Here is a 27,500-nt window from a genome sequence, read left to right as displayed (position 1 = left end):
ATCCATTCGTCCATTCTCTTTAACTCCTTCTCTTTACAAGCACCACTACAAGAACCCTGCAAATGTTGGACTCTGTCTGTCATGGTGCTCTAAGATTCATAACTGGCTGTAACTACCGTACCCACCATTGCACCCTGTATTCACTGGTTAACTTCATGCAGACTCTCTCACTGGTACATTTTCATCTTAAAATCACTTCTTGGTTTGCTGCTTTCATACATCTCCTCCTACATGTCACTGCATGAGTGCAGCTACAGCGTGCGCTCTCAGGACATTATTACATGCATGCATTGTTCCCTCAGTGCGGACTGAGATAGACAAAAGGGCCTTCTCCTACTGTGGAATATCTTGCAAAAAGATCTGAAGCTCTCAACCTTGACCTCCCAAGGGGCTTCAAACATCTGCTAAGTTCATGGCAAAAAACAATGCAGACATGTTCCTGTTTTTAGTTTTCTACATCGATTTACAACCTAGCTGTTTTTATTTCATTTTTTAATACCATTTTCTTTCACTTGTTCTTCACAATTTGTATGCTTTTTATGATTGTCTACTGTCGTCTTTGTTGTCTACTGTTGTCATCACTCTTTGTTAAAATCAGATTTCTCTTGTAAATGAGTCCCCGGGGTTCAATGGGATTAGCCTGGATAAATAAAAGCTGAGTAAATGAAAAAAAAAACCCTGCTTCTTCCTTTTCAGGTCGCGGAGGTCTCTGGTGCCCATATCCGACTATCACTGTGTGAGAGGTGGGTGGGCAGCCTGGACAGGTCTTCAGTCCATCACAGCACCACATAGAGACAAACAAGACAAACAACTATTCACTCTCTCACTCACACCTAGGGACAATTTAGAGTGGGAGGAAACTGGAGTACCCGGGGAAAACCCACGCATGCACAGAGAGAACATGTGAATTCTACCCGGTGAACCGGGGCACCTGCTCTCTGAGGGGCGGCAGCTCTACCAACTGCGCCACCGTGCTACCCATGATCTTACCCATGCACTGCGATTGCAAAACAAAACTACTACAGCTGGTTTAAATTTGGCCCTCTAAGGACAGACCACTATCTAGATCTTAATAGAAACAGTCCATGAAGAAAGTGGCTTATTTTTACGAATTAATGTAGTGACAGATTGAAAAATGATTTTGGACCAAATAAAAAAATTATGAGTTAAGAAATGGGTCAAGGACTAAACTCTTAAATGCCTGAAGATCATCTAATTTGAAATGCGCACCTTGTTAAATTATGGTTCTGAGGGTTTCAATTATGCACTGAGTTAAACAGACAAACTGAAGGTTATACAAGAACTAAAGCTTAACACTCAAGTATTTGGGAGATCGTCTTAAGCATGTATACATACCTCATTTAAAAAAACTTCTTGTTTTAATGCACTTTAAACTTGTGAACAATACCTTCAGACAGAGAGAGCTCAGAGACCCCACTAGAGAATTAATGAATACATTCTCCTTTTAAGAAAGCAGAGTATCCACAAGGGGCTCCTGTCAATCTAAGACTTGTTAATGCATTCTACAAACACCCACAAAACACATCCCAATAACCATACAGATATAAAAAAAGGACTCCTTTTCACATGCAGTTGAGAGTAAACTGCTGAAGGTGACTTTATAAATAATTCAGACATAAATTATAACTAGACTTCTATGAGGTTTATGTCACAACTGCATGCTGTTTTTATCAATTCCAAATCAATCAATAACAGACCCCCCCTCCCCCCAATAAATAAATAAATAAATAAATAAAAGGATGAAACATTTTTGTTAAGTTATTTCAAATTATATTTTTGGGGTAAAACTACTTTTGTATGTCATCAACACTGAAATTATAGTTTAAAAATATCTTTAAAGTTATCTTTCACTTTATTTTGTAGTGGATGTTTTCTTGTTTTTTGTTTGCATGACTGTGGCTGAGTGGTTAGAGCAGTCGTCCTCCAAAGCAAGAGTTGGGGGTTTGAATCCACCAGCCACATGCCAATGTGTCCATGGGCAAGACAATGAACCCCTCATAGCCTCCGACGTGTGTCCCATCGGTGTATGAATGTGGTCTAAAGCTCTGATTAGTCTCTTTAGAATGATTTGTTCAATTAGCTTTGTAGAGATCTAGTAGAGTGCTGTATGAATGGGTAAATGAGGCACAGATTGTAGTGTAAAGTACTTTGAGTATCTTGATTAGATAGAAAGGCGCTATATAAGTACAATCCATTTACCATTTGTTTTTGTATATTACCAACCCGACCTTGAGAAACTAGTGCATGCCTTTATCACGACCTGATTGGACTACTCTATGTTGGGGTCAGCCAGGCCTTCATCTCGCGTCTCCAGCTCATCCACAATACTGCTGCTCGGCTATTAACCGAAACTCGTAGGTTTGAGCATATTACACCAGTTCTATCCTCCTTTCACTGGCTCCCTGTCCATTCTAGAATAGAAAAATGCTTCTGTTGACCTATAAGTGCCTAAATGGCCTCATACACCTTTATCTCTCTGAGCTACTGGAACCATATATTTGTTTCCTCTCAGGCCCTGAGATCATCCAATCAGCTACTTTTGGCTGTTCCAAAAACAAGACAGAAGCTCAGAGGTGATCGGGCATTTTCAGTCATGTTCCCCAAACTCTGGAACAATATGCCCCCCAACATTAGGCAGGCCACATCCCTTCCTATGTTCAAATCTCTGCTAAAAACACATCAATTTTCTCTGGCATTTCACACAGTGTGACTTGATTTAGTATTTTTTTGTTGTTGTTGTAATTCTGTGTTCTTGTTTATAATGCTTTTAATTAATTTTTCAGTACTAAAATTAGTTGTGCGTTATTTTTTTCCATTAATTTTACTCTGATGTTGTTGTTAAGTACTTTGGTAACAACTTCTATATTAAATGTGCTCTATAAATAAAATTGGCTAGACTATATTAGAAGTTTTCAATTTGCTCTAATTATCTGTTTGGGAAAAGAAAAGTGAACAAGAAGTGAACGAAGGACTGAGAACCTGAGAACTCTGAAATAAAATGTAAGAAAGTCTAATAAAGAGAGCAAACAAACTAAGAAAACTGCTTCATGAAAGAGAAAGTTAGAAAGTCACATATAGAAGTTCACAAAAAGCTGGAGACAAAAATTGTATCATTATCATGATGGTGAAGATCATCATCATCAACAAAATAGCCATAACTAACAAAATGACTTTTCAATTGTTTTTTGTATTCATACCAGGCTTCGATTTTGAACGTTCTGAATGCCTATTTGCTGTAAAATAAGGAAATTAAGCTCCAGAAGCACATAAAGGTTGCTGAGAGGAATACTGAATTTCTCTCCATTGGCTCCTTGTAAAATTCAGAACAGTAGCTAATCAATTTTCTGTAACTCTTCATCAGTAATATATCTGAATTTATTCCTGTCTGCTTTCTTCAACACTAATGTCTTACTTGCTTCTATTTTATTATTCTCTGGTTTTATTCCTAATTCAATTTTAATAAGATAACGAGCACTGCCCATTACTGTCCTTTTATCAATGCCCCACATACAAACACCTGCAAATTAATTTGATAGAGCGGTAAGCTTGATGGCTGACTCTGCTCCTGTCCTAACATTTACTCTTGTTCCCTTCCTGTAATTAACATACACTGTTTTAATTTTCAGCACTTCTTCCATTACTTGTCCATTTCTATCATTACACTTTCCCCAAAAAGTACTATTTGCATCAAAGACCCCAAACCAAACTTTCCCATCCATATATTTTAACACCTCCTCCATCACCTCCAGTGACAGTGTTTGCATGGGTTATAAAAATGTATTATCTTGTACTTTCCTTCATTTTCCCATATTTTAACTATTAAATATTCTAGTTGTATTTCTTTTTCTAAAATCAAGTTCAAATATCTTTATTGTCATTTGCATCAAATGGTACATGAGGTGGAACAAAACTGTGTACTCAAGGTCCCAGTTAAATCCAAAATATTATCTGATATTGAATTCCTTGTTTTATGAATCTCCCACATCCTTCTCCATTTCCTTCTTGTCTATGGCTGTGGTGAAGAGGTAGGGAAGCCGGCTTGGGACCACAATGTCAAAGGTTCAACTCCCTGCCATGCCCACATGCAGTGGTGTCTTTAGCCAGACACCTAATCCCTAATTATTCCCTGGGCACTTGCATACTGTAGCTGCCCACTGCTCCACCTGGGTGTACGTCATATGTGATGGGTTAAATGCAGAAAACTAATTTCATCATTGAACATGCAATGATGACAACACATAGCATTTTCTTCTTCCTTTTTATGCATTTATTGTACTTTGTATATCCTTTAATAACAAATTCTTAATTTGATTTTAACCATGTCTTCTGTATACAGTACATGTGATTTCTGTTTTATTTTGTACAGCCCATCTATATATCTTAAAGTCTTGTCCATTTGCAGTTAAACTTCTTGCGTTCCATTGTATTATCGTATATTTTTATCATTGGGTTTTCCTAACCTCCCATCTGTTTCCAATTTTTTGTTTACATTTTCTCATGATATCTCTTAAAAAAAGCTTGAATAAAATAAGTTTCTCTGCAGTCATTGACATGTTCTCCTCTGGTTGATGTTTACATTCTTGTGGGATTTGATTCTTTATTTGACCTATTTCTCTTTTCTTTTGTCCTATAACACTCTTGACTGCTTCGGCATAGATTATATTTTTGGTCATCTTGATCTGTTGGATTTCCACTGCCCTCTTCCTCATCTCACATCCTCCATAATTATCTGTGTTGCCCTCCACAGCTGCAACACTTTTCTTGTGTTTCTTCCCTACATTCCTTAAATGTATGTTCTTCTCCACACTTAGGACACCTCTGCTTTTCTGGTAACACTTTAGAATAGGTACACAAAATTTGATTAACTACTTGGGAACGCCTCAGGAACGAATCAGGAACAAATCAGGAACAAATCAGGAGCTAATGGGTAGTTAAGCAGTACTTACTGGGGAACACACAGCCAAGCCTTATAAGGGGACTACTGGTTAGTTACCTTGTAAATGAAGAGGAACTAATCAAGAACTCATGGGTAGTTACCAAGGAAAGCAAAGACGAATGAATCAGGAGGTAATGGGTAGTGGTAACAAACCAGTAGTCCCCTAACAAGGTTTGGCTGTGTTCCCCAATAAATACTGGTTAAGTACCCATTAGCTCCTGATTCAGTCCTGAGGCATTTCCTAGTACTTAATCAAATTTTGTGTACCTTATTGTAAAGTATTACCGCTTTTCTTTACACATTGCTGCTACATTTCCATAACACTGACATTTGAAGCAGTGAAGTGGAGAAGGTATAAAAGGCCTGACTGACAAACTTGCATCCTATTCAGATATTTAGATTTTTTTTCTGGTAAAACTGCTTCTGAAAATTCTATTAGAACTCACATGCTTCCAACTTTTTGTCCCTTTGCTTTTTTTGACAGTCTTTTTCACATAATTTTACTTGTATTCCAACAATGCTTCCTTTTATTTTTTCTAAATCCTCATCAACTAGTATCTCTGTAATCAACTCCTTAATAGTTTGGTTCTCTATAACCTTTCTTTCTATCATCTTTCTGCAAATGGTTTTTGATGTTTAAAGCCTTATTTTGTTTTGTTTTCTACAAATTACCATTAATTTTTCATCTTTCAATATAAGTGCCATTTCTACATCATCAATTTTATTTTTAATTTATCTGGATAGTACAATGGGACTACAATTTCCCTGTTTATTCTCTTTGTTGAATTTAAATATTATTTTGAATTCCTCCCTCTCAATATTCTTATACTTTATCCTCATTCAAACTGTTTTCTTCTAACTCCTGTTTACTTCCATGGCTGTTGAAAAATCCCGTCCTACATCTTGCCCCCACCATGTTCTCTACCTTTCCTTCTCACAATACTTACCAGTGTCCACTCCTTAAAAATTGATATCATCCTCTGTATCTCCTACTGATTTGCCATTTTGATCCCTTCACATGATTCAACAAAAAAGTTTTTCTTAGACAATCTTCAACGGCCTTTATGTCACTCTCCAGTCATACCCCAGACTCCAGCCAACTCAGCGTCCTCCTCTGGCAGCCTTGATCATTAAACACCACAGGTGGCTCATTAGGAGAATAAGCCACTGCTGAGGAGGAGAAAACTCCTTCTTGCCACTCAGGAGCTGCAAAAACATGATGTGAATACAGAAAAAAAACTGGAATCTCTACACATGCAAAACTAAAAAAACACTCCATCCTACATTAAATAACTTATTGCTCCATATTTTCTAAACCGAACACTTAACTCCCAGATTGCAGGTTTACTTGTAGTTCCTATAGTCTCTAAAATTAGATTTAGAGTCAGAGCTTTCAGCTCTCAGGCTCCTCTCTCACAGAACCAACTTTCATTTTCTGTCTGTGAGGCTGACACTCTGTCTACTTTTAAGACTAGGCTTGGATCTTTCCATCCATCCATCCATTATCTTTACCCGCTTGTTCCATTTTGGGTCACAGGGGTCGCTGGTGTCCATGTCCAGCAATCACTGTGCGAGGGGCGGGGTACACCCTGAACAGGTCGCAAGTCCATCACAGGGCCACATAGAGACAAACGAGACAAACAACCATTCACTCTCTCATTCACACCTAGGGACAATTTAGAGTTACCAATCAGCCTAACATGCATGTTTTTGGTCTGTGGGAGGAAACCGGAGTACCCGGAGAAAACCCATGCATGCACGGAGAGAACATGCAAACTCCACCCAGAAAGGCCCCCGGACCGGGATTTGAACCAAGGACCTGCTCGCTGAGAGGCAGCAGCTCTACCAGTTGTGCCACCGTGCTGCCCCTGCTTGGATCTTTCCTGTTTGATAAATCCTGTTGTTGGGGTTGGCTTGTGTTTCCTGAGCTAGCCCTTAGTGATGCTGCTATAGGCTTCAATTTGACCACATCTTCTTACTCTTGTTGTCTCACATATGACTGTGCACCTACCTATCCAGGCTGTCATATTGTAAAGTTTGCAGATGATACAGCAGTGGTTGGAAGTATCACAAACAATGATGAGTCCAGCTACAGGCAGGAGGTGGAACACCTGGAGAGCTGGTGCAGGAAGAACAACATTCACATCAATGTGAAGAAGACAAAGTAGACGATTGTGAACTTCAGATGGAACAAACCAGATGGAACAAACACACCTACACCCACCCCCACCCCAATGGAAGTGGTCTCCAGCTACAAGTACTTGGGTGTGCACCTGAATGACAACCTCAGCTGGGGCAACAACACCACCAGCCTGATCAAGAAAGCTCATCAGAGACTCTACTTCCTCAGGCGGCTGAGACGAGCTGGTCTGGGAAGCTCAGTCCTCACCTCCTTCTACAGGTGTGCAGTGGAGAGCATCCTGTGCTCCCGCATCAACGTGTGGCATGGAGGCTGCACAGCTGCAGAAAGTAAAGCTTTGCAGAAAGTGGTGAAGGCTGCACAGAAGACTGTTGGAGTCAGTTTCTCCACTATAACAGACATCTACACCTCTAGATGCAGGAAGAGTGCCAACTGCATCATGAAGGACCCCACTCACCCAGCACACACACTTTTTGTCCCACTCCCCTCAGGAAGGAGGTTAAGGAGCATTAATTGTAGAACCACTAGACTGAGGAACAGCTTCTACCTTGAGGCTGTTAGACTCACAAATCCCTAACCAGAATAATCACTGTGAAAAATCACGTCATGTTGCTGCTGATCTGTTTCATGCTATGTTCATTCGTGCCCTTCTTCCCACACAGACTCATGTTTGTGCTGCTCTTTGGCGTATTGTTTTTATGCTGTTAGTGCTTAGCATATTTTTAGTTAACATTTTTCTTAGTTCATATCTTAGATCTTATTACTGTTTTTATTTGCGAACGACAATAAAGAAACTCTGACTGTCTTTACTTGATCTCCTCTTCATATTTATGTAAGGAATTATTGACATGACGTATGACATTAAGTTGTGTTTAATTTGGGTGTTCTTCCCAAAGAAAGTAGACCTAGACGAACTCTGTTTAGTCTGTGCTTCTTTCCTGTTGTTTCCAACCCATATTGGCTAAGTGACTAAGTCACACAACTTTGGTGTGGGGATATCAGGGATTCACGGTTTTAATCCCAGTGCCAACCTCAATTGCTCAGTGGGACTAACCTGTTTAAATAAAGCTTAAATTAATGAGAAAAAAAAAAAGCCTCAGATCAACCTCATTTACAATAAGTGAGAGACATAATTATGAGGCCATGCCAGCTTGGACGTCCCCCAGATTAACAAGGTCAGTGTCAGATGTTGGGGAACTAAGACATTCTGATGAGAAATGGGCTACTAAAACTCTAATAGCTTTGTTTCTATTTGGTTTTACTCAAGTGTAGGTGTGTCTCCATTGGGAATATGTCCTTCACTCTATGGGTGGGATTGTCAGTGCAAAGTGGGTGGTAGCCTAATTTTATTTTTTAACATTTGTCCCAGCATTGTTCATATATTCGAGTGTAGCCATGTGGAACCAGTTTTTCCATACATCTCTTGGTACAGTTGCTCATTCCTTGTGGCTCCTTCAAGCTCACGCTATATGTGCTCATCAGCCAGAATAGACAAATAGGTTTGCACCTCATCACTGGTTCATGGGATTACATGTGATTTGCAGCTCACATTGCTATTTCAGGAATGTATGCTCTGCAATGATCAGATAGAAAATGACACTTCAGGAGGTGTTTTCAAGTACAGCCTTGCTCATCCAGTGACTTCAATCCACGGGCCAATCAACAACTGCAGTTTGCTGATGTCAAATTCACTTGCTGGCTTAGCTCACTTGGAACCATGGCTTAGGTGAGTCCAAAAAATGAGGAGGAACAGTTAATAGACACACAATTGGCTGGTGCTGTGTTGATGTGAACTGATTAAAGCCACACCCGTGGAGAAGCAATTTATGGGTACCAAGCCCCATCAAAAAGCCCTGGGGAACTGAATACAAAAGAAGCTGACCTGAGAATAAAGATTGTGACCAAGCTAAGTGACAAATCATCTTCTGAAAGTCTGCTAGAAGTCGTGAATGCAGCATTGCTAATTATCCCTAGTGACGCCGTCATAGAGACCAAAAAACTTCTAATCAACACATCCACAGTGATCTTGGACTTGCTCAGCTATAAGATCAAGCCAGTCAATAAAGATCATTCCCCACCATGGAGAAGGAGGCTGGAAGCTAAGATCAAGGCACCAGGGAAAGAACTCAAACAGCTGTCAGAACAACAGAAAGGTGCAATGAATAAAGAGCCACAGCAATATGTCCATGCCTGGGGCTCCAGAGGCTGCCAAACAATACCTCAAAGCTCTGGCTACTTGCATAAAGACATAAACTCAAGAAGCAAATGCCAGAAGAAAAAAAACAGGGTATTCTCCACCACACTATCCAGAGTATTGTCTCAATGGCAGAGGAAGAACATAAGATTATATCCATAAAGTTATTTTGACCCAGAGCTAAGACAGCAATACTGGAGAAACATATGGGAGAAAGAGACAATCCCAAGTGACTGTAACATCAGGAAGAAGGAGCATGAGAAACTTGAGAAACACCAAGGGCTCAAAGAAAAGAAACAGAAGTTGACGAGAGTCAAAATCTCTTTATACATTTGTGTGTGTGTTTATCTTTATCAAATAATCTGGACTAACTTGGCTTTTGAAAACTTTAAAAGAAAAACTGTCAATAAAATGATACTTGACTGATTTTTAATAAACTGTGATGAATATGACTCCCACATAATGAAACCTTACTTGTGTCCCATCTCATGTGCCACCGTGAAGGCCATTGGGAGTCCCGTGTCTTCACTAATGCTGCAACTGCGATGTGGCTGACACAGCCCTGCCACGTGAGACAGTCCCAGAGTCTCACACGGTGTGTTGACAGCCGCACATATGTCCTTCCTGTGAAAGGACAAGAGTGTTAGTCAGATACTTCATCTTCAGCCAGTTGGGATCATTCATTCAGTCACTGATTGCAGGATAAATGACTGCTTCATTTGATTCTATTTTAGATGCAAACAGGATATTTTTGCAAAATAAAAAAGGGAATGTTTTCGTTTTCAATGCCCTCACTGAAAAACAGCAATAGTATCAAAATAGAAAATCTGTAAGGAGGTGGTTTGGTATGCTGAATAGGAATGAAGAGAGAACAGAAGAAGCATGAAGAATATCTGGGGTGATGTGAACTTAAAATAAGTAAAAGTCAAAGAACATCAGCTGAGAGTTGAAGTAAGATCAAAGAAAGAAATACATCAAAAGAAATACGGCAAAAAGACAAAATATCATTTATTTGTGCTTAACTTCAATTTTTAACAAACTTCCCCAACTTTGTCTGCGTCTAACTATTTTGACGTAACCTTTACGTATAACCAGTTGATATTTTCCCCATCTGTTGACTTGTTTTTGCCGTAGTTCTTATTATTCACTAAACCACTTTGCTTTTTGTATTTTTTTCCCCCTCAGCAATTACGCATGGTTTTATCTCCAGTTTTATTTCCACTTCCTTGTTTGTCCCAAAATTATCTCAATTTGCTTGATTGTTGACATCTCTTCACTTTGCTGGTAAATTGGTCTCATTTATACTGATGTAAGAAGTCAAAATTGAACAAACCTGTTCGGTTTGGACAGTTTTATCTGCAATTATACCTGCATCCCATGCTGTGTGAGTCACTGTAAATATACTGATGCATCTGGTCACAACCTTCATTCACCCATGAAATTATAGGCTAAATTTAGACTACCTCCAGCTCAAGTAGTTTAGACCCTATTACATAATGTTTATCTCCCACACACGTGCAACTGATTTCATTTGTGCACCGTTTAGGACAAGTGAAGTCTAGACATGTCATCTTTTGCAGTGAATTTCAGAGAGCTCAAACTAGCTGGATATCATTTTAATTATAGGTCAATTTAAAAGCTGGACACTGAAGAACTGTTTCAAAAATAAACTTTTTCCCTCACAAAAGCGTGGTTAATTCAGTACTGTTATTGGAGAACATTTAATTTGTGCAGTAGTTGCAATGTTTAAGTCCTTTAAATTCTGTACCATTTTTGTTCATGATGTCCCAGAAGAACCTTGCTTGGTAGCAAACATCTTGTAGCTACATACCGCACAATAAATGTTAAACACATTTAAATAAATTATGTCTGTATGAACCACCTTTTATTCTCCTCAGTTAACTAGAAAAGTAGACCTTTGGGATTTAAAATCCATTTTTCAAGAGGGTTTTAGCAAAGACAGACAGCAGTTCACAGCAGTAATGTGTATAGAGATTCAATCAGAAGACGTATACATTCAGACAAGACTTTGATTATTGTTGGTAATGTTTAGTCACATTTAATTTTTTAGCCCATTCCTTTAATTGCAATTTTACACAGACAATTGCTAAATTATTATTATTATTATGTATTAAAACAGGGCAGCATAGTGGCACAACTAGTAGAGCTGCTGCCTCTCAGTGAGCAGGTTCCCGGTTCAAATCCCGGTCCAGGGGCCTTTCTGGGTGGAGTTTGTATGTTCTCTCCGTGCATGCGAGGGTTTTCTCCGGGTGCTCCAGTTTCCTCACACAGACGAAAAACATGCATGTTAGACTGATTGGTAACTCTAAAGTGTCCCTAAGTGTGAGTGAGAGAGTGAATGGTTGTTTGTCTCTATGTGGCCCTGTGATGGACTGGAGACCTGTCCAGGGTGTCCTCCGCCTCTCACACAGTGATAGCTGGAAATGGGCACCAGTGACCCCTGCGACCCATAAAGGAAGAAGCGGGTAAAGAGTAGGGATGGGGATGATCCGATCCAGTATCGGTATCGGCCTCCGATACCAGCATAATTTACGTATCGGATTTACCGATCCTCCTGCCGATATTTCCAATCCATGATGTATGTTGGCTTCAAACTATGGAATGGATTTCCTGAACGGCAGCGTGTCTCATGGACCCAGAGTAATAAGACCCGCCTCACATTCAGGAAATCCAGTTCATAGTTTACAGCCAGCTACAACGTGAGGACTGAGTTAGCAGCACTGTGGCTAACAGCTAACAAACTTTTCATCGAAACATGTCCGCTGTGTGGAAGTATTTTACACTAAAAACACCACAAAGCAATGCAGCAACGTGCAATGTCTGCAGAGCCATAGCGCCACATTAAACCGCGGTAAAGTTAGTTTTACGATGGACATTCGAGCTCCGTGGCTTCAGCGGGGGCACTACTCTTTGGTCAACCCAGGGTGGCCAACTCGACCCCGGTCAGCCGCGTCCACTCTGCCCCGTTCAGTCTGTCCGTCTCTGAGGAGGGACAGACTGAGCGCGGCTGCCCCAAATCAGGCTGCCTGCTTTGGATTGAACAAGAAGAAGACATCGCTGAAACCATAGAGCTCAAATGTTTACCGAGAAGTTGCTAAACTTCATCATAATTAATGACCAACCACTATCAGTTGTAGAAAACGAAGGATTTCACAGCTTGATACTTGCAGCCAAGATATAGTTTACCCTCCAGGAGATATTTATCAGTACAACAATAGACAATCATAAAAAACATGATTTGAAAATTATATATATTAAAAACATAAACAGCTACATTATAAAGTGATGTAAAATACTAAAAACAGGAACATGTCTTTTGGTTTATGCCATGAACTTAGCAGATGTTTGAAGCCATTTAACATTTTATTTAATTCATTTATTCATTCATTTAAATGAAACAAAATATAAAAAAACATCAAAAAGAAAACATTGAATGAAAAGAGTGCAGAAAGAAGAAAAAAAATTCTTATATCTGCCCCTTGTTTAAAAAAATATAAAACAACTTTAAACAATCACTTAAATTAATCACTTTAATATCCACTTTAAAGCTAGGAATAAAAAGAAACTTGTTTTGTGTTAGAATTTAATTCTAACTTTAAAACTTATCCAACATTAATACAACTTACCTCAAGTTGCCTTTTTGGACATGCATGCATATATTTGTACAAATTGTACTTGAGAGGAGATTATTACAGCCTCGTATAAAATCAACGATGATCATGATATCGGAACTGGATCGGTATCGGCCGATACTCAGAGTTAGGTATAGGGATTGGATCGGAAGTAAAAAAAAGTGGATCGGTGCATCCCTAGTAAAGATAATGGATGAATTTATGAAACAACAGCACTAAAGTGCTATTCTGTTCTGTTCTGTTCTGTTCTATTCTATTCTGTTATGTTCTATTTTATAATTTATAAAAACTATACAGGTATAAGCTACTATGTTTTAAATATAAAGTAAAAGACCTGAAGTTGTGTATATTTTGAGTCATTACAACAGACATCATGAACTGTCAGCAATGATTTACAGACATATTAAATGGTTAAAATTTATTATGTTTTGGACATGGCTTTATTAGGATTTAAGTCACTTTAGATCAGATTCTAAATGTGAAGGACTCCGATTGAGACATGAAAGATACTAAAAGTAAATTTGATTTCAAGACTGAGTAGAAGCCTGTAAACTTGAAAATGTCTGAGTCAGACAAAGATTCACTGAACCAGAAAATATACCAAACAATAATTAGAACAAGCATTAAGGTTTTTAATTAGCTTTATTGTCTCACAGTAGACTATCAAAGGTAAGAATGATTCCCAATTTGTGTATTTAAAGAACATCACCATAATATCCAGCATAAAAATAAAAAAGGCAGAAACAAGTCAAATTGCGAAACTAAGGTTTTGTTAATCATCTGCCTAATTTATGGATGTGAGACTTACCTTAGTGCAAAAACAACTTAAGAAAAAAAAAGACTCTTATCTAACACAAACTAGTTAGCATTGTTTATTTTCCTTTTTTTCTGGTATGCTTCTTCTTTGAGAAAAATAACAGTTTTACATTTGAAATTGCACGTTTGAAGCTGTTTTGTGCTACACTTTCTGTATTGGTAAACCCAGCAGTAAGTATTGTGCAAGTCGTTGTTGCTTAATGTTAAATAATTATATTGCAAAGACTAAAATCATGTTCCTACAACATTTTAATGTGTATGCTGGAATTTCTTAAAGCAAATCGTATGCATTAGGGGCGGCTGTGGCTGAGTGGGTAAAGCAGTCATCCTCTAATGCAAGAGTTGGGGGTTCGATTCCACCAGTAGTCACGTGCCGAAGTGTCCCTGGGCAAGACACTGAATCCCTCATAGCCTCTGATGTGTGTCTCATCGGTGTATGAATGTGATAAAGCTCTGATTATTCTTTGTACAGATCTAGTAGAGTGCTGTATGAATGGGTCAATGAGGGCACAGATTGTGTTGTAAAGAGCTTTGAGTATCTTGATAAGATGGAAAAGTGTTATCCAAGTACAGTCCATTTATTATTTTTTCTCGTATACAGTTCAGGCAGAGGTCAGCAGTGACTAGTCGTGGAAAAGATGTGTGCAAAAGCTTTTTTCCTCACTGTAATGTGACTGTGTTCATAAATCATTTCAGAGCAGCAGGAGAGAATGGTCAAAGACAGCAGGGAACTGAACCAAAGAAAAACTGAAGAAGAAAGAACTTTTTTTCAGCACTTTTGAAGTTTTCTGTAGTGTTTTAAAGGACATAAAGTTCATTTCTGAACTGCAGAGTTTAAACACTTAAATTTACAGCTCTAACTGCTCAAAGCAAGATATTTCTTTTAGTTCCACTTTGCTGTGTCGACTGCACCTTGTTCACAAGTAAGAAACTGTTTCGACTGAACTAGAAATCTGATGCAAATTACTTTGTAATAAACATGAACTATAAAAGTATTTTATAATGTAAAATGTTTTCAGTATGCCATTATTTGGGGCAGTTGTGGCTGAGTGGTTAGAGCAGTCACTGAACCCCTCACTGCCTCCGATGTGTGTCCCATCGGTGTATGATTGTGATAAAGCTCTGATTATTATTTGTATAGATCTAGTAGAGTGCTGTATGAATGGGTAAATGAGGACATATTGTAGTGTAAAGAGCTTTGAGTATCTTGATAAGATAGAAATGAGCTATATAAGTACAATTCATTTACCATTAACTGAAGTGTTCCTGTTATCTTGTTTTATGAATTTATGACCTAAAATTTTGGTAAAAGGTCAGCTTAGGTAATGATGCTGTTTTTTCCCCTTAACATTGCTTTCTAAAAAAAAAATTATATAAAATGAAAACTGAAATTCACAGATTTCTCTTTTTAAATCCATTTTAAAAATCCAATAAAAGTATATAAATATATCTAATTTCTTATGAGACTGTTCACTACAACATATACAATTTAAACTGTCCAGAAGAAAACTTAGCCTTAAAATAAATTACATGTAAAAGAAAGAAAAGTAAAAAAAACCAAAAAACTCCTAAACCTTGTGCTGTTTATTTTTTTAACTTTTACTGCTGTTTGAATGTTTTTCCATCACAGATGCGTCAGACGTCTGACTTGAAATGTAATTGTCTGAAACATCTGAGAGGAGCAGGATTTGCAGAGCACAACTGAACTGTCATGATGTTTCACTGATGATTTTCTTTTACCTCCATTTAGTTGTGCCCAGCATTAGATTTACAAAGATAAAAACAATTATTTTATTTTTTTTACCTGGGATGAGAGACCTTTTCGAACAGTACACATAAAACAATATTTTGGTGAACACAACTTGAATACTTTGGATGTGATATAAAAGGAGACCTTCACACATTTTTGTAAAGTCACAGGAGTTCAGTGGGAAAACGTACGCAACTTAATTACTCATTTCAACTTTTTGTGAAGAATTCATCTCTTTTATAAACTGGAGCGTTGCACATCCGATTACTCTTTTGTTGACTACGATGACTAATTTACTGCTGATGCACTGTTTGATAAAGAGCAAAATACACAAATTTAAGAAAAGCTGTGATAGAAGTGGTGCACGTTTTCTCCCCTGCAACAATCTAATTATATAACGGCTCTAAAAGAGCATAACAAACACACTGCAGGCTGCCTTCACTATGGGAAGTAACTGTTTGTTTCAGAGGGAGAGAAACCCACTTTTTTTGGTGGATTGAGTGGATTTACCTGGTGAGCAGAACAGCTACATCATGATGCAGAGGGTGGTCGTCTCCTTTCATGTTGAGTTTCTTCTGCCACTTGCAAAAGCTGTTCAAGCTGTTGTCAGCATGGTGTGTAATCTTTAAATCATCCTGTTAGCCATTAATCACAAACAGACCAAAATGAACATTTAAAAAAACACTTAGAAAATATATCCATCTATGGCTGAGAGGAGCATCAAGAAAAACACAACTGGAATGAAAAGTTTTTATCAAATGTTTTAGGTGTGGTTAAATTAAAACATCAGTTCATCAACCATCTGTAAAGGTTTTAGCAGCTTCACAGTTGATGCTTTTTTGATAAATAGTTCATATTCAGCAAAAGTCACATATAATGAAACATTTTATCCCAAAACTAGGAAAAACATTCAAATCTGAGCTTTTTTTTTCCTGAACTCGCTCCCATGCAAGGTGGATGCCTTTTCTCTCCTTCTGTTCTCCTCCTGCTTTTTTTTTTTTTTTTGCTCTCTGTCTGTGTATCAAGAGCTCTTATTACACATCTTCTGAAACAAAAACTATTGTCATGACTCTGCTCAGCTGGACTTTCAACGCAATCGATAAAATATTTTCATCAAAGCGACAGTGTCCTGGAGAGCCCTCATGTCCCGCTGAGACACAAGTGGTAGGATACGTCATGGATCTGTGGGGAGTTTGGGAGCTGATGTGTCTTTCTGTTTTGTCTCAGGATGATGCCGAAGATGTTTATATAATAGGATTCATGATAGCAGGGTTTCTGCTTTTTGGCATGGGTGGATTCCTGTGTTATCGGCTATTGAGGAAGACTTGGCAGCAGCTTTGGCCATAGCAAAACTGCCGAGTCTGTGTGAAGGTTTGGCTCGTGCTTCAAGTACTCAAAATCAGCTGATTTATGAGCTAAACCATAAGATGGAAGTGATTTGTGAGAATTGCAGGCCACCTGCGGCTTCTGGGACTCGCCAGCAATGTTGGAGACGACCTTGGAGGAGGCTCATAAGCACGGACCAGTGAAATGCCCACAAATCTGGCCATTTTGGATCTTGAAAGTACCAGCAGGACTCAAGGCTGACTGGAAAAAAACAGTCTGCCTGAAAAAAATCAACAATTGTGGCTTATCTGAATCTGACACCCCTGGTTGGCCTCGGAAGCAGGCCAACATCAAATTTCTCCTGGGATATGTGTAAACTAAGGAAAAGTGTTGTCTATCACCCCCCACCCCCGAGCTTCTGTGAAGGCTTATCAGAACTGTGCTGGCTGACACCAACATCTTATCAGGACTATGGTCTATCTGGAAGTGCTTCATGGACAAATTTCACCATCTTACGGTCAAATGCATATGTAATGTGTCTATAAATGTGCTTACTGGCAGATTTTTTTTAATGTCTTAAATCGTGTCCTGATAGGACAAGGTGTGAAGAGATCTTTTTTTGTAATACCACTATCCTATCCTCATGGCTTTTTACCTTTTGCTATCTAAAAAAGTATTCTGAAAAAGGATAAGGGGCCGCGCTCAAGTAGCAGCAGCAACGTGCCCATCTTTCGGACGACTGTACGAAAATAATCTCACAGTATTTCGGTACAATGATAATAAAGTTTATTATGATTCCGATTCTGAAAAATCAGACCAGGGCAATGTGAATGCAAATAATAGACCAAATAAGATTTATATGTATTTACCAAGAAGCTGTCACTGTTAGTCCAGTAAAATTAAAATGTGTACAATTATTTTTTTCTGCAAGGGAACAATGTTTATCCATCAAATTTAACGACACAACGAAGCCTGAAATGTGTGCAACGCTGGCTTTAATTACAACGAACAACACTGTCTTTCAGACTGCAAATGTTACAATTAAAGGATTACATTATTGAAGCATCAAACAAAAACATGTGCAGAGCTCAGTGAGGCTTTTTGTCTCTTCAAAAACATGCATTAAGTAATTTATTCAGTTGTAAATATGCAGAGAAACAGAGAGAAAATAAATTAAAATAATATGCTTTATTTGAATGTTGCATGGTTCCAGATGATGTGATAAAACTCATGCTGAGCCTTTGAGCTTGCAGCTGCAGGTGGTTAAATTGATCTAACAGGGCTTTTTTTTTTTAAACCTGTAACCAACATTCAGAGTCTCTAAAGTTATTATTTTATTCAATGGTGGTCTAATCAAAGCAAACAACAAGTCAGCACATAATGCACTTTTAGAAACTTTTGATGTTTACAGGCACCAGTATTGGCAGTGATGAGGATAAGGAGGATTTATCCAAGGAGGATAAATAAGTTGGCCAAGAAATACTTTGGCCTGTACAGTATCTATACTAAACGCCAAAACAAATTAAATAAATCAAACTTCTGGCATGCCAGAGAATTTTATTAGCTTTGGAAAGACCTGTGGCTTTCTTTAGACAAAGGTTTTCAAGCCTAGTTGTGGCAACTGGATACTTGTTGTACAATACTGAATGAGGAAGAAGAGATAAAGTTACACTAAACTCGTGTATGTGTACAGTTTTTGGCAATTTTATGGATTCAGAATTTGATCAATTCTGAATGATTACTTTAATTATTGCTTACTGTAAAAATATTTTACCTATTTTATTCACATTGGAATGACAACACACAACGGTTGCACTGGTTCATTGAATAAATAGTATATTCTTCAGCATAATAAACCGTTATTGCATCAAACTCTATGAATCAATTTATGACAAACACTGAATAGTCTAGATGAAAAAAAAAACTGAATTAAGGGACTGGCTTGTTTGCTCTTTGTTCACTTTTCTCTTGCTTGGGGTAACAAGAGCAACGGGGCTGGAAAAGCTTTAGTCCAACGTAAGATCTTTGAGTTAGGCTGAGAAAATGGTTTAAATTGAATACCTGTCACTGTGATTGACCAGCTTTTAAAAATAAAACACAATCCATGGTTAACCTTTCTGTAATCTAAATATAAAAACACAAATCAGGTTTTACCTCATCTTGTTCCAGTAAAATGAGTCGAACTATAACGATGTTGATGGCATTTCCGATGCTGGCATCTTTGTACAGACCTGCTACCTGAAAGAAAAGAAAATATTAAACTGAAACCAGAGGGCAGCTCCATTTACAGAGTAGGGCATGGATTCAACCAATTCTCTTGAAACTATAATGAGTTTACGTTGAGTTCCTCTGAGTTTGATCTCAAGTAATATGAATGATTTAAAATGTGTCACTCTAAATAGATTTCTTACTTTCAAATGATACAATGCAGTAAAATAAAACTGAAAGTTGCTAGATATTTGATTTTGATCGTGGTGTCTTGATTCAAGGCTGCGTGTTTGTTTAGGCAGATGTTTCATAGAGAAAGTAGTGAAGGGAGCTTAACAAATGAGAAAATAAGAGCATCTTATTGGATTGATATTTAAAAGTAGAGGCGAGAAGCACTGAAAGACTCAGTGTGAGTGGAGCATCAGTGTCAACAGGGCAACTCCCAATTTGCCCATCAAACATCAAATTATTGAAATTTTCATTGGGGCTGCTGGAATTTTTAACATATCGCTGCAGAAAACTTGACCTTAGCTGAGTGTTGCTTTGTATGGATAAAACATCCCCAGAAAAATGAAAAATAAAATAAATAAAAACCATAATACAACTAAAAATCAGCCTAAAACTACAAAATCTGTCTATGGGACAAAGTCTGAAACTCCTCTTCCAAGAGGTCAGATTGCTGATACATGATGTTCTTACTAAACAACAGATCACATGTGCAGGATGAAAATTATGTATTTGCCTTTGCTTGCCTTTTTTTTTTTTCTTAATTGTGAGACTTTTTAAACGCAACCAATATCCATCCAGTGTCTTATGCCTGCTTCTTCCTTTTCTGATCACAGGGTTCACTGGTGCCCATGTCCAGCCATCACTGTGTGAGAGGTGGACAGGTCTCCAGTCCATCGCAGGGACACATGGAGACAAATGAGACAAACAACCATTCATTCTCTCACTCACATCTAGAGACAATTTAGAGTTACCAATCAGTCTAACATGCATGTTTTTGGTCTGTGGGAGGAAACTGGAGTACCCGAAGAAAACCCACTCTAACCACTCAGCCACAGCCGTGTTCAAATAAAAGTGACATCACACGAGGGTGAAGCCTTCATTCATTCTTGCTAGCACCCAGAACTAATACGTATCAACTGATATTATTTTATAAATATAAATAAACATTTCAAATATTAATAAATATTAATTTTAAACAGGGTACTGTCTATCCCATGAATCTCACAACTTCACAATTGTGTTTTCATAAATTTCAGTCTGTACACATACAAAAAACATACTCAGCAGATTTCACAGCTTGACTGGAAGGAGGGATGAGGCTGTTTTAAACCTAATTTAAAGAATGGATTTTGGTGTTGAAAAAGCAGCAATGAATTGAAAAAAAAATTCAACTAACCGTTTTTATCAGAAAGAATAAATATTTGCATAGTCTATCTTTATCTATTTGTCTCCGTTGTTTCTATTGTTTCAGATGTGATATTTTGGGCCCATGTGCTACTGATGTCAGAGTGTTTCTGTTTTGCTGATTGTGTGTTTGCATCAAGTCATGAATGCTAAATGGTGCCTCGATGCTCCTACAAGCAGCTTTTATTTTGTAAAACTTATTTACTGTAAATTATTCTCAGTGCCACAGCGATTATTTGGCATCATGTGGCAAAGTGGAGTCACGTTGAGAAAATACTTTACACAGAACGGCACAACATAAAAATATATATCTATTGTCAGGATGCAGGCAGCATCAATGATGAAACAATATAGTCTTTGGTGTCTGAGGAAGAAGATGACTTCATTGTTTGGATATGTTCCGGTTTCCATTGAAGCTCTGTGATATTGTTTTCACGAAACAAAACAGTTTGGAGCTTTAGAGATAAAAGCTTGAAAGGCCCACGACAAGATCCATGAGAGGAAATATGGAATAATGGCTGCTTCCTCTGTGCATTATTGTCTGCTCAGTCGGTAAAAATGTCTCCTTTTCTGGCAGCACGTTTCCCCTCCTGACTCTCGTAGGATCAAAACATCAAAACATCTGGAAGTATTCTTGACTTGGAGGTTTTTTTGTCCCTCCATGAAGATATCTAGTGATCATGTTTATTACCTGAGTAATAAAAGTATGATGTAAAATGTAAGAATCTGGGTTTTATTTAAATCTCTATAAACATAAATGCTTTTCCAACTATTTTAATGTGTTGTAACTAAAACCTACTAAATAATTCAAAAATGATTCCAGTAAATAACATAAATTATTATCACAGTATTGTTCATATAATGTTACTTTGTGCCATGACTTCATATGTTTATGTCTCTTTGCTGTGGTAATTTACTCCTCCCAAAGTCCAGATGAAGTTGTTTTCACATTTTCATCACAGGCTGAAATAAATGATCCAACTACACCTTCAGATCCAGAACTTAACCGTGCGTATGGTTGACATTAAGGGGATGAATGACGTGGCTGTACAAAGCTGCCCCTGCTGTGGGCTTCCTTTGTTTTGAAGTGATCCTATAAAAAAATAATCTGATAAATCATGTTAGCTACTCAGAATAAAACCTACAGCACTTGAGTCTGGAGGACTGGAACAGGCCAGATTGTGAACATTTTAACTCCTACTTTGGTTTCCTGAATTATTTCATGGAGGAGAAAGTCAAGTGATTTCTCAATTCTCTTAAAGTGTTTAAAATCTTTTTCAGTGTGCATTAGAGCTGCGATTTTTGGCCCGAGCCCCCTGCCTGAACCGGCCCGGCTTGTTGAGTCAAAATGATGTGCTTGATGGGCGGGCCGGGTCGGGCTCTTGATGCAGTTTTAGAAGTGATGGCGTTACACTTGTGAAGATTCTCAGTCATCCAGGACATGATAAATTCAAAAAAGTTACAAACAAAACTACAGGACTTTATTTGTAACAGAAGACATTTCGCTTCTCATCCGAGAAGCTTTCTCAGTTCAAAGAACATTGAGTGTGGAGTTCAAGTTATAAAGCTAAGGTAAGATACATACATACATATGCAGATGGACCTATCACACCTCACAGTAGGGGTTTGTTAAGGTCTTTGTTGATCTAATTCACAGACGGGCCTCTCTGGTCACATGGATGACATTCCTGAAAGGTGTGTGATAGCGGTTTCTTTTTTTTTCCTTGGGTGCGCACCTGCCGAGGATGTTCTGGCATGAGACCATTGCCCTGGATTAGCTGCAGATTATTCTTCACCCTGAGTTTGGATCGCTGTGGATTATTATTTTTTCTTACCCAGGACTGCAGCGGAGCATGCTGGTGAGAACCTTTTTTTTATTTCGGCATGCCGATGCCTAGATTGAGTGGGCGTTTCCCTCATCCTCTTTCAGAACAAACTTTCCTTCAAAGAGGATAGTTGGACTAAAAGTTTGATCAACTTGTTGTTCTTTAATTATGGGTTTTATGGGATTTCATGTGTTGATATGGAAATATGGGATGAAGCATTTGGGGGGTTTGTGGGGCATAACTGATGGTTTGATCAAATTGTGTTAACTGCCTTAAATGTTATCCTTCGTGGCCAATCTATATTAGTTTATTTTTGAGCACTTTTTGCCTGTGCGGGTAAATTATTTCCTGTTTACTGTACTTGGTTATTCCTACACCTCAACAAATATAATCTTTTTGCACTATCAGCTCCAGGAACTGCCCATGACTTAAGTGTTTTGTGTAATTAATCCCCCCTTTTACCTTAGTTTTGGGGGCGGGTTGTTACAGATGGATAACTGGATCAACAGCCGCGTGCATCCGTGGACCGTTAATAAATATAATATTATAATAACTATAATAATCCGCTGACTCTTGTTAATAAACAAGAAATCTTATATCTTCCTTTCTTTGAAATACATTTATAAAACCTTCATGTCAAACTGATTTGCTTACAAAAGCAGTAAAAGCTTAATTAAAAAAACGTTGGTTATTTTTTTTAGGTTTGGGTCTCTAATTACAGTTAATTGGTGAGTTTCGGGTCAGGCTCGGAAAAAAAAGAGATGGGTTCGGGCTGGGTTGGATTTTTTAGGCCTGAATGCAGCTCTAATGTGATTTGGTCTGTCGTGAAATCAAAGTTCAAGCTGAGATCACTGTTCAAGTTGCCTGATATATTATATATTAGAATTTAGCAGCTGGCAGCCGGAACAACCCAAACCTAGAGCAGAGCCTGTTTGTAGAGCCATTTCGTACCCTGGTGGAGCATTTTGACTTTTTATGCCTAAAACAGCTGTGAACTTCAATTCCCACTACTCTCCTTTTTTATTTATTTTTCTGTAGTAACATGTTAGCTACCAACAGATTTTTTTAAATGTTAAATTACATAAAAGTGATCCAAATCCTTCATGAAGTTTTTCAAGACTAAAGTTGACCCCTGCAGTCATCGGCTAAATATCAGAGAAGACCCTAGACAGATGCCCACGACTGTTCACACTCAAACTCAAGGCTAAGTTAAAACAGTCTAATAATGTAACATTTTCAGAATTATGGAAATGTTTTAAACCAAACCCCAAGCCTTATACTTTATCTCCAAGAACCCAAACTGCCCTAATGCATGCTGTTTTCAGCTTATTACTTTTTATCAATGATCTTGTTTAGGCTAAAATACAGTTGTTGTTTTTTTGTTTGTTTTTTCTGTCGAACTGTGTTGTGTGCCCTTGGAAAGCATTCATGGATTCAACTAAAGAAATGGGAGTAAAATGTGTCTGTGATCAACTGTCACAAATAAAGTGAGAAAAAAATTCAATTTCAATAGTTTTTTGCGAAGTTGTCTGTGAAGTGTTGAAACATCAGTGCATCCTTTGAGTTTAAGAGCCGTTTTATGCAAGAATGATTCATAGATCAGACTTAAGTGATTAAAATTAAAAAAAGTTTACCACAACTGTTGTCAATTATTTGAGTGAGTTCATTACAGAACTGTTATATATATATATATATCCATCATTAAGTGATATTATTGCTGCTCATCACTCATGTTTTCCCATGCTGATAAACTCCTCTCATTACTAACTTATTGTCACAACTGCAACAACCCTCTCCTCCATAAATGTCAGATTCATGTCTAATAAAAGGATTTGCTATGATTTTATCTGCCTTTCAGCAGCCCTGTGTCCCTTTTCCACCTTATCCTGTTTTTTATCTAACTGAATCAGCCAAATATCTGTCTCCTGACCCTCCTTCCCATCAACATAGACTCTAGATTATGCAGTCGTTCATTTAGGAGACATGACCAATATCGAGTTTCATCACAAGCATTTTTTTTTCTTGCAAACAACATTTTTTTGAAATGACTAGTTTCTTCAGTTCAACTTAGTTTGAACTCTACCACAAATTTACAACAGAAGTCACTTTAAAAAGAAGTAAATATATTTATTCAGGTATTGGTTGATTTAATATTTCTAAGTCACAGGACATATGAAACACTATAATCTGTACTTTATAGGCTGATAATAACTGCATGCTACATTTTACTGCTTCTCATCTCATGTTAGGTTCATAATTTTATGACATGTCCTGGTGGTGATAAAAGTGGAACGAACACCAGGAAAGTTATGTTCCCTGCCACAAAAGCCTGCCTGTCACCTGTCTGTTTTTGCATGAGAAATCGGTAAGGGAGAACTGTGGGAGTCAAACTTATATGTCTGTTAGCAAAACATCTCATGAACCTCTAGATACATTTTAATATAATTTCTAAAGTAATCATTAAATATACATCTACAACTGATTTCCTTTGGAATTCCACCTTAGTTAAGATGAGCGCCACAGCTAATCAACCCTGGCAAACAGAAAATTAGCTACAACTTTGTCAGTTTTCCAGGCGTGAAACTAAAATTTTCAGTAGCAGAGAGTTATCCCCATCACATTATCTGAGCACTAAGAGATCATGCACAATCTATGTCTAAAACCTACAATGAGGCAGGTGATACATTCAAAGACTGCTAGTTTTATTTGATTTATTTTTGACAACAATTTCAAGTTTTTATTACTATGGTCAAATACCGGTAAAAGTTGTAACTATAATTTAAACTAAGTACCAAGTTGCTGCTGGCTAAAGTCATCAATGTGACATGAAATCTACAACACAAGTCTGAGACGTGACTAACCAGATGCACGTGTGTGTCATTTATCAGAGGAAGGAGTCACAGCAGGTTGCATTGTGGGAAGAGAGCGAACCAGAGGAAGCAGCAAAAAGCTGCGGGCCATATTCTGCTGAGAAGCACGGGGTCGCACTGTTCAGCAGGATGCAAGTTACATACATGCATTACCTAAAAATAGCTACAGAGCTGCATGATGTTGATTTGGCTATCAAGTTCAAATCTTCATCCAACTGAGCACCTTACAAAAAGACTCAAAACACCTTTTAACTTGCATTGTTTAACAACTAATACACTTTCTTCTAAAGTTATCTGATGGTGCTCTGATGGATCATCTTGAGCTGTAGAAGGTAAACATGAATTTTCTGATAATATGGGTGTAGTTTAATGTCAAATACTCACAATGTTCATGACAGCAAGAACATAGTTCTCCACAGCTTTACTCCCATGGTAGTCGACCATCTTAGGGTCAGCCACCACCAACGTTTCCACCCACTTCTCTTTGCTCACTGAGCGTTGTCGAATCCTTCTCCTGTGGCGCCTGTGCTCCCACCGTGCACGCCGTCGCTCGCTTTCCTCTAAACTGTGTCGGGAATCTAAAGACAGGTGAGCAAAAGCACAAATAAATAAAAAGGACCTAATAAGTGAGCCACGTTAAATACGTATTCATCTTGTCGCATTCATTTCCTGCTGTATTGTTGTGAAATAAAAGTCTAAAGCAGGTCACAAACAACCAAATACAAGTATTTTTAATGCTAAAAACAAATAACCTGGAGTTCCTTTTTTCAAGCACCAGAACACCTAAATAGGCTACGAAAAAAGAAAAAAAAAATGTTTAAATTGTGCAAAACTGTTGTTTAAATCTCTTCCACTAAACCACTGGAGACAACCCTGGCTGTCTGTTAGCGAAATGTCCCAAGAACCACTGTACGTTTTATTTAAATTTTCAGAAAGTAAAAACTGTATGTACCTCTTCAACTTAATAACTTTTGGAGAAAGATGACAAGTCAACATTCACCAACACACAAATGGCTTTAACTCTGTCAGTTTTACAGATATTAGATAGTAAAATGTGACGTGGTAGTAGCTGAGAGCCATTCACAACAATCTGAGCAGGAAATTATGCCAACACATTTTCAGGGTTTACCCAAAATGACTAAAACTCTGTCATAACACAAGATGATCATAGTTCAGAACTTGAGCATGAAAGGTAGCGGGTGACATGCATTTCTTTACAGAAAGACCGTTAACTTCGTGTTATGTCCTCCATGGTGCTCCATAACTATCTGCAGTGTGGCCTGGAAATAAAACACTTCTTACTTCTCTAAATATTCTCTGTTAGTCTTTAAAAGCAGTTCAGATCAACCTTATGTTTGAGTTAGAGAATAAAAAACAATGCTATATTTACTAAAAATGCAATTAAGAGTTTAATATTAATAGTTTTAACAGTTTTACGTGCATGTAGCTCTTGTGTCAAGTTAGTGACTTGTTCTTTCAGCTTCTCCCTTCCTCAGCAGTCACCACAGCAAACTAACTCACAAAGACTGCAATTGTTTTTATGCCGGATGCCCTTCCTGATGCAACCACAGAGCTACCACAGCCCTCTGTGTGGAGCAGAGAGCTGCCATCTAGTGTGTAGGGGGCAGATGGTGGGGTAGTCAAGGGCCTTGCTCAAGGGCCCAGGGTGAGGCAAATGAGGGTGGAGGGAAATGTGGGTGTTTCACCTTTCCACATTTTGATGTTGTCTGTCCGGGGGCTTGAATAGGCTTGCCTTTTCTAACCTCTGCGCCACCACTCCCCATGGAGTTAAGTGACTTCATATTTTAAAATGTAACCACCATGTTAAGCAGGATTTGGGACTGATAACCTGAAGGCAGACCCTGAACATGGGCAACACAGAACGTTAAGAGCATTCATTAAAACAGAGAGCTGGCTGAATGGATTGCTTCAAGGGTCAATAAGAATAAAAAAATACAATTCTTCTCAAACACAGTTTCAATCAGCACCTGTGGGTGTTGAGACAACAGGGACGTGCTGGTCCTATTCATTCTTGAAATGTAAATTTTATTTTATTTTATTTTTTTTACAACTCTGCATTTTAAAATAAATGCCTGAATCCATTCAAATAACCAGGGTAAAACAAGAACATGTCACAGTTTGTTTTAAAGGTGTTAAATTAACAATTATCGTCACATGCAACACTGCTCTGTCACTATTTTTTCTTCATTCAACCTTTATTTAGACAGGTTAATCCCATTGATCCTCGAGGACTCATTTACAAGAGAATTTACAAGAGGTACCTGATATCTATCTATCTATCTACATATATATATATATATATATATATATATATATATATATATAT

The 27,500-nt window shown here is 37.9% G+C and overlaps 2 protein-coding genes across 2 annotated transcripts in view; both read right to left on the bottom strand.

Moving 5' to 3' along the window:
• LOC119424126 (GRAM domain-containing protein 2A-like) overlaps positions 1 to 27,500 on the bottom strand; it is a 975,280-nt gene that overhangs the window by 562,584 nt on the left and 385,196 nt on the right. The gene's annotated exons all lie outside the window — the stretch shown is intronic.
• LOC119426831 (A disintegrin and metalloproteinase with thrombospondin motifs 7) overlaps positions 1 to 27,500 on the bottom strand; it is a 185,585-nt gene that overhangs the window by 114,379 nt on the left and 43,706 nt on the right. Inside the window, exons 3-7 of the mRNA XM_037694417.1 lie at positions 27,003 to 27,015; positions 25,538 to 25,731; positions 18,991 to 19,074; positions 16,021 to 16,145; positions 9,766 to 9,915 (exon numbers count right to left, since the gene is read on the bottom strand). Of these exons, the coding sequence (XP_037550345.1) occupies positions 9,766 to 9,915; positions 16,021 to 16,145; positions 18,991 to 19,074; positions 25,538 to 25,731; positions 27,003 to 27,015 (566 nt within the window). The remainder of the gene's footprint in view (positions 1 to 9,765; positions 9,916 to 16,020; positions 16,146 to 18,990; positions 19,075 to 25,537; positions 25,732 to 27,002; positions 27,016 to 27,500) is intronic.

Source organism: Nematolebias whitei, chromosome 2, assembly GCF_014905685.2.
Source record: "Nematolebias whitei isolate Nwh7 chromosome 2, NemWhi1, whole genome shotgun sequence".
NCBI classification, from domain to species: Eukaryota; Metazoa; Chordata; class Actinopteri; order Cyprinodontiformes; family Rivulidae; genus Nematolebias; species Nematolebias whitei.
The sequence above is the reverse complement of the archived record's forward strand: the minus strand, read 5'-3'. Positions and strand labels throughout refer to the sequence as shown.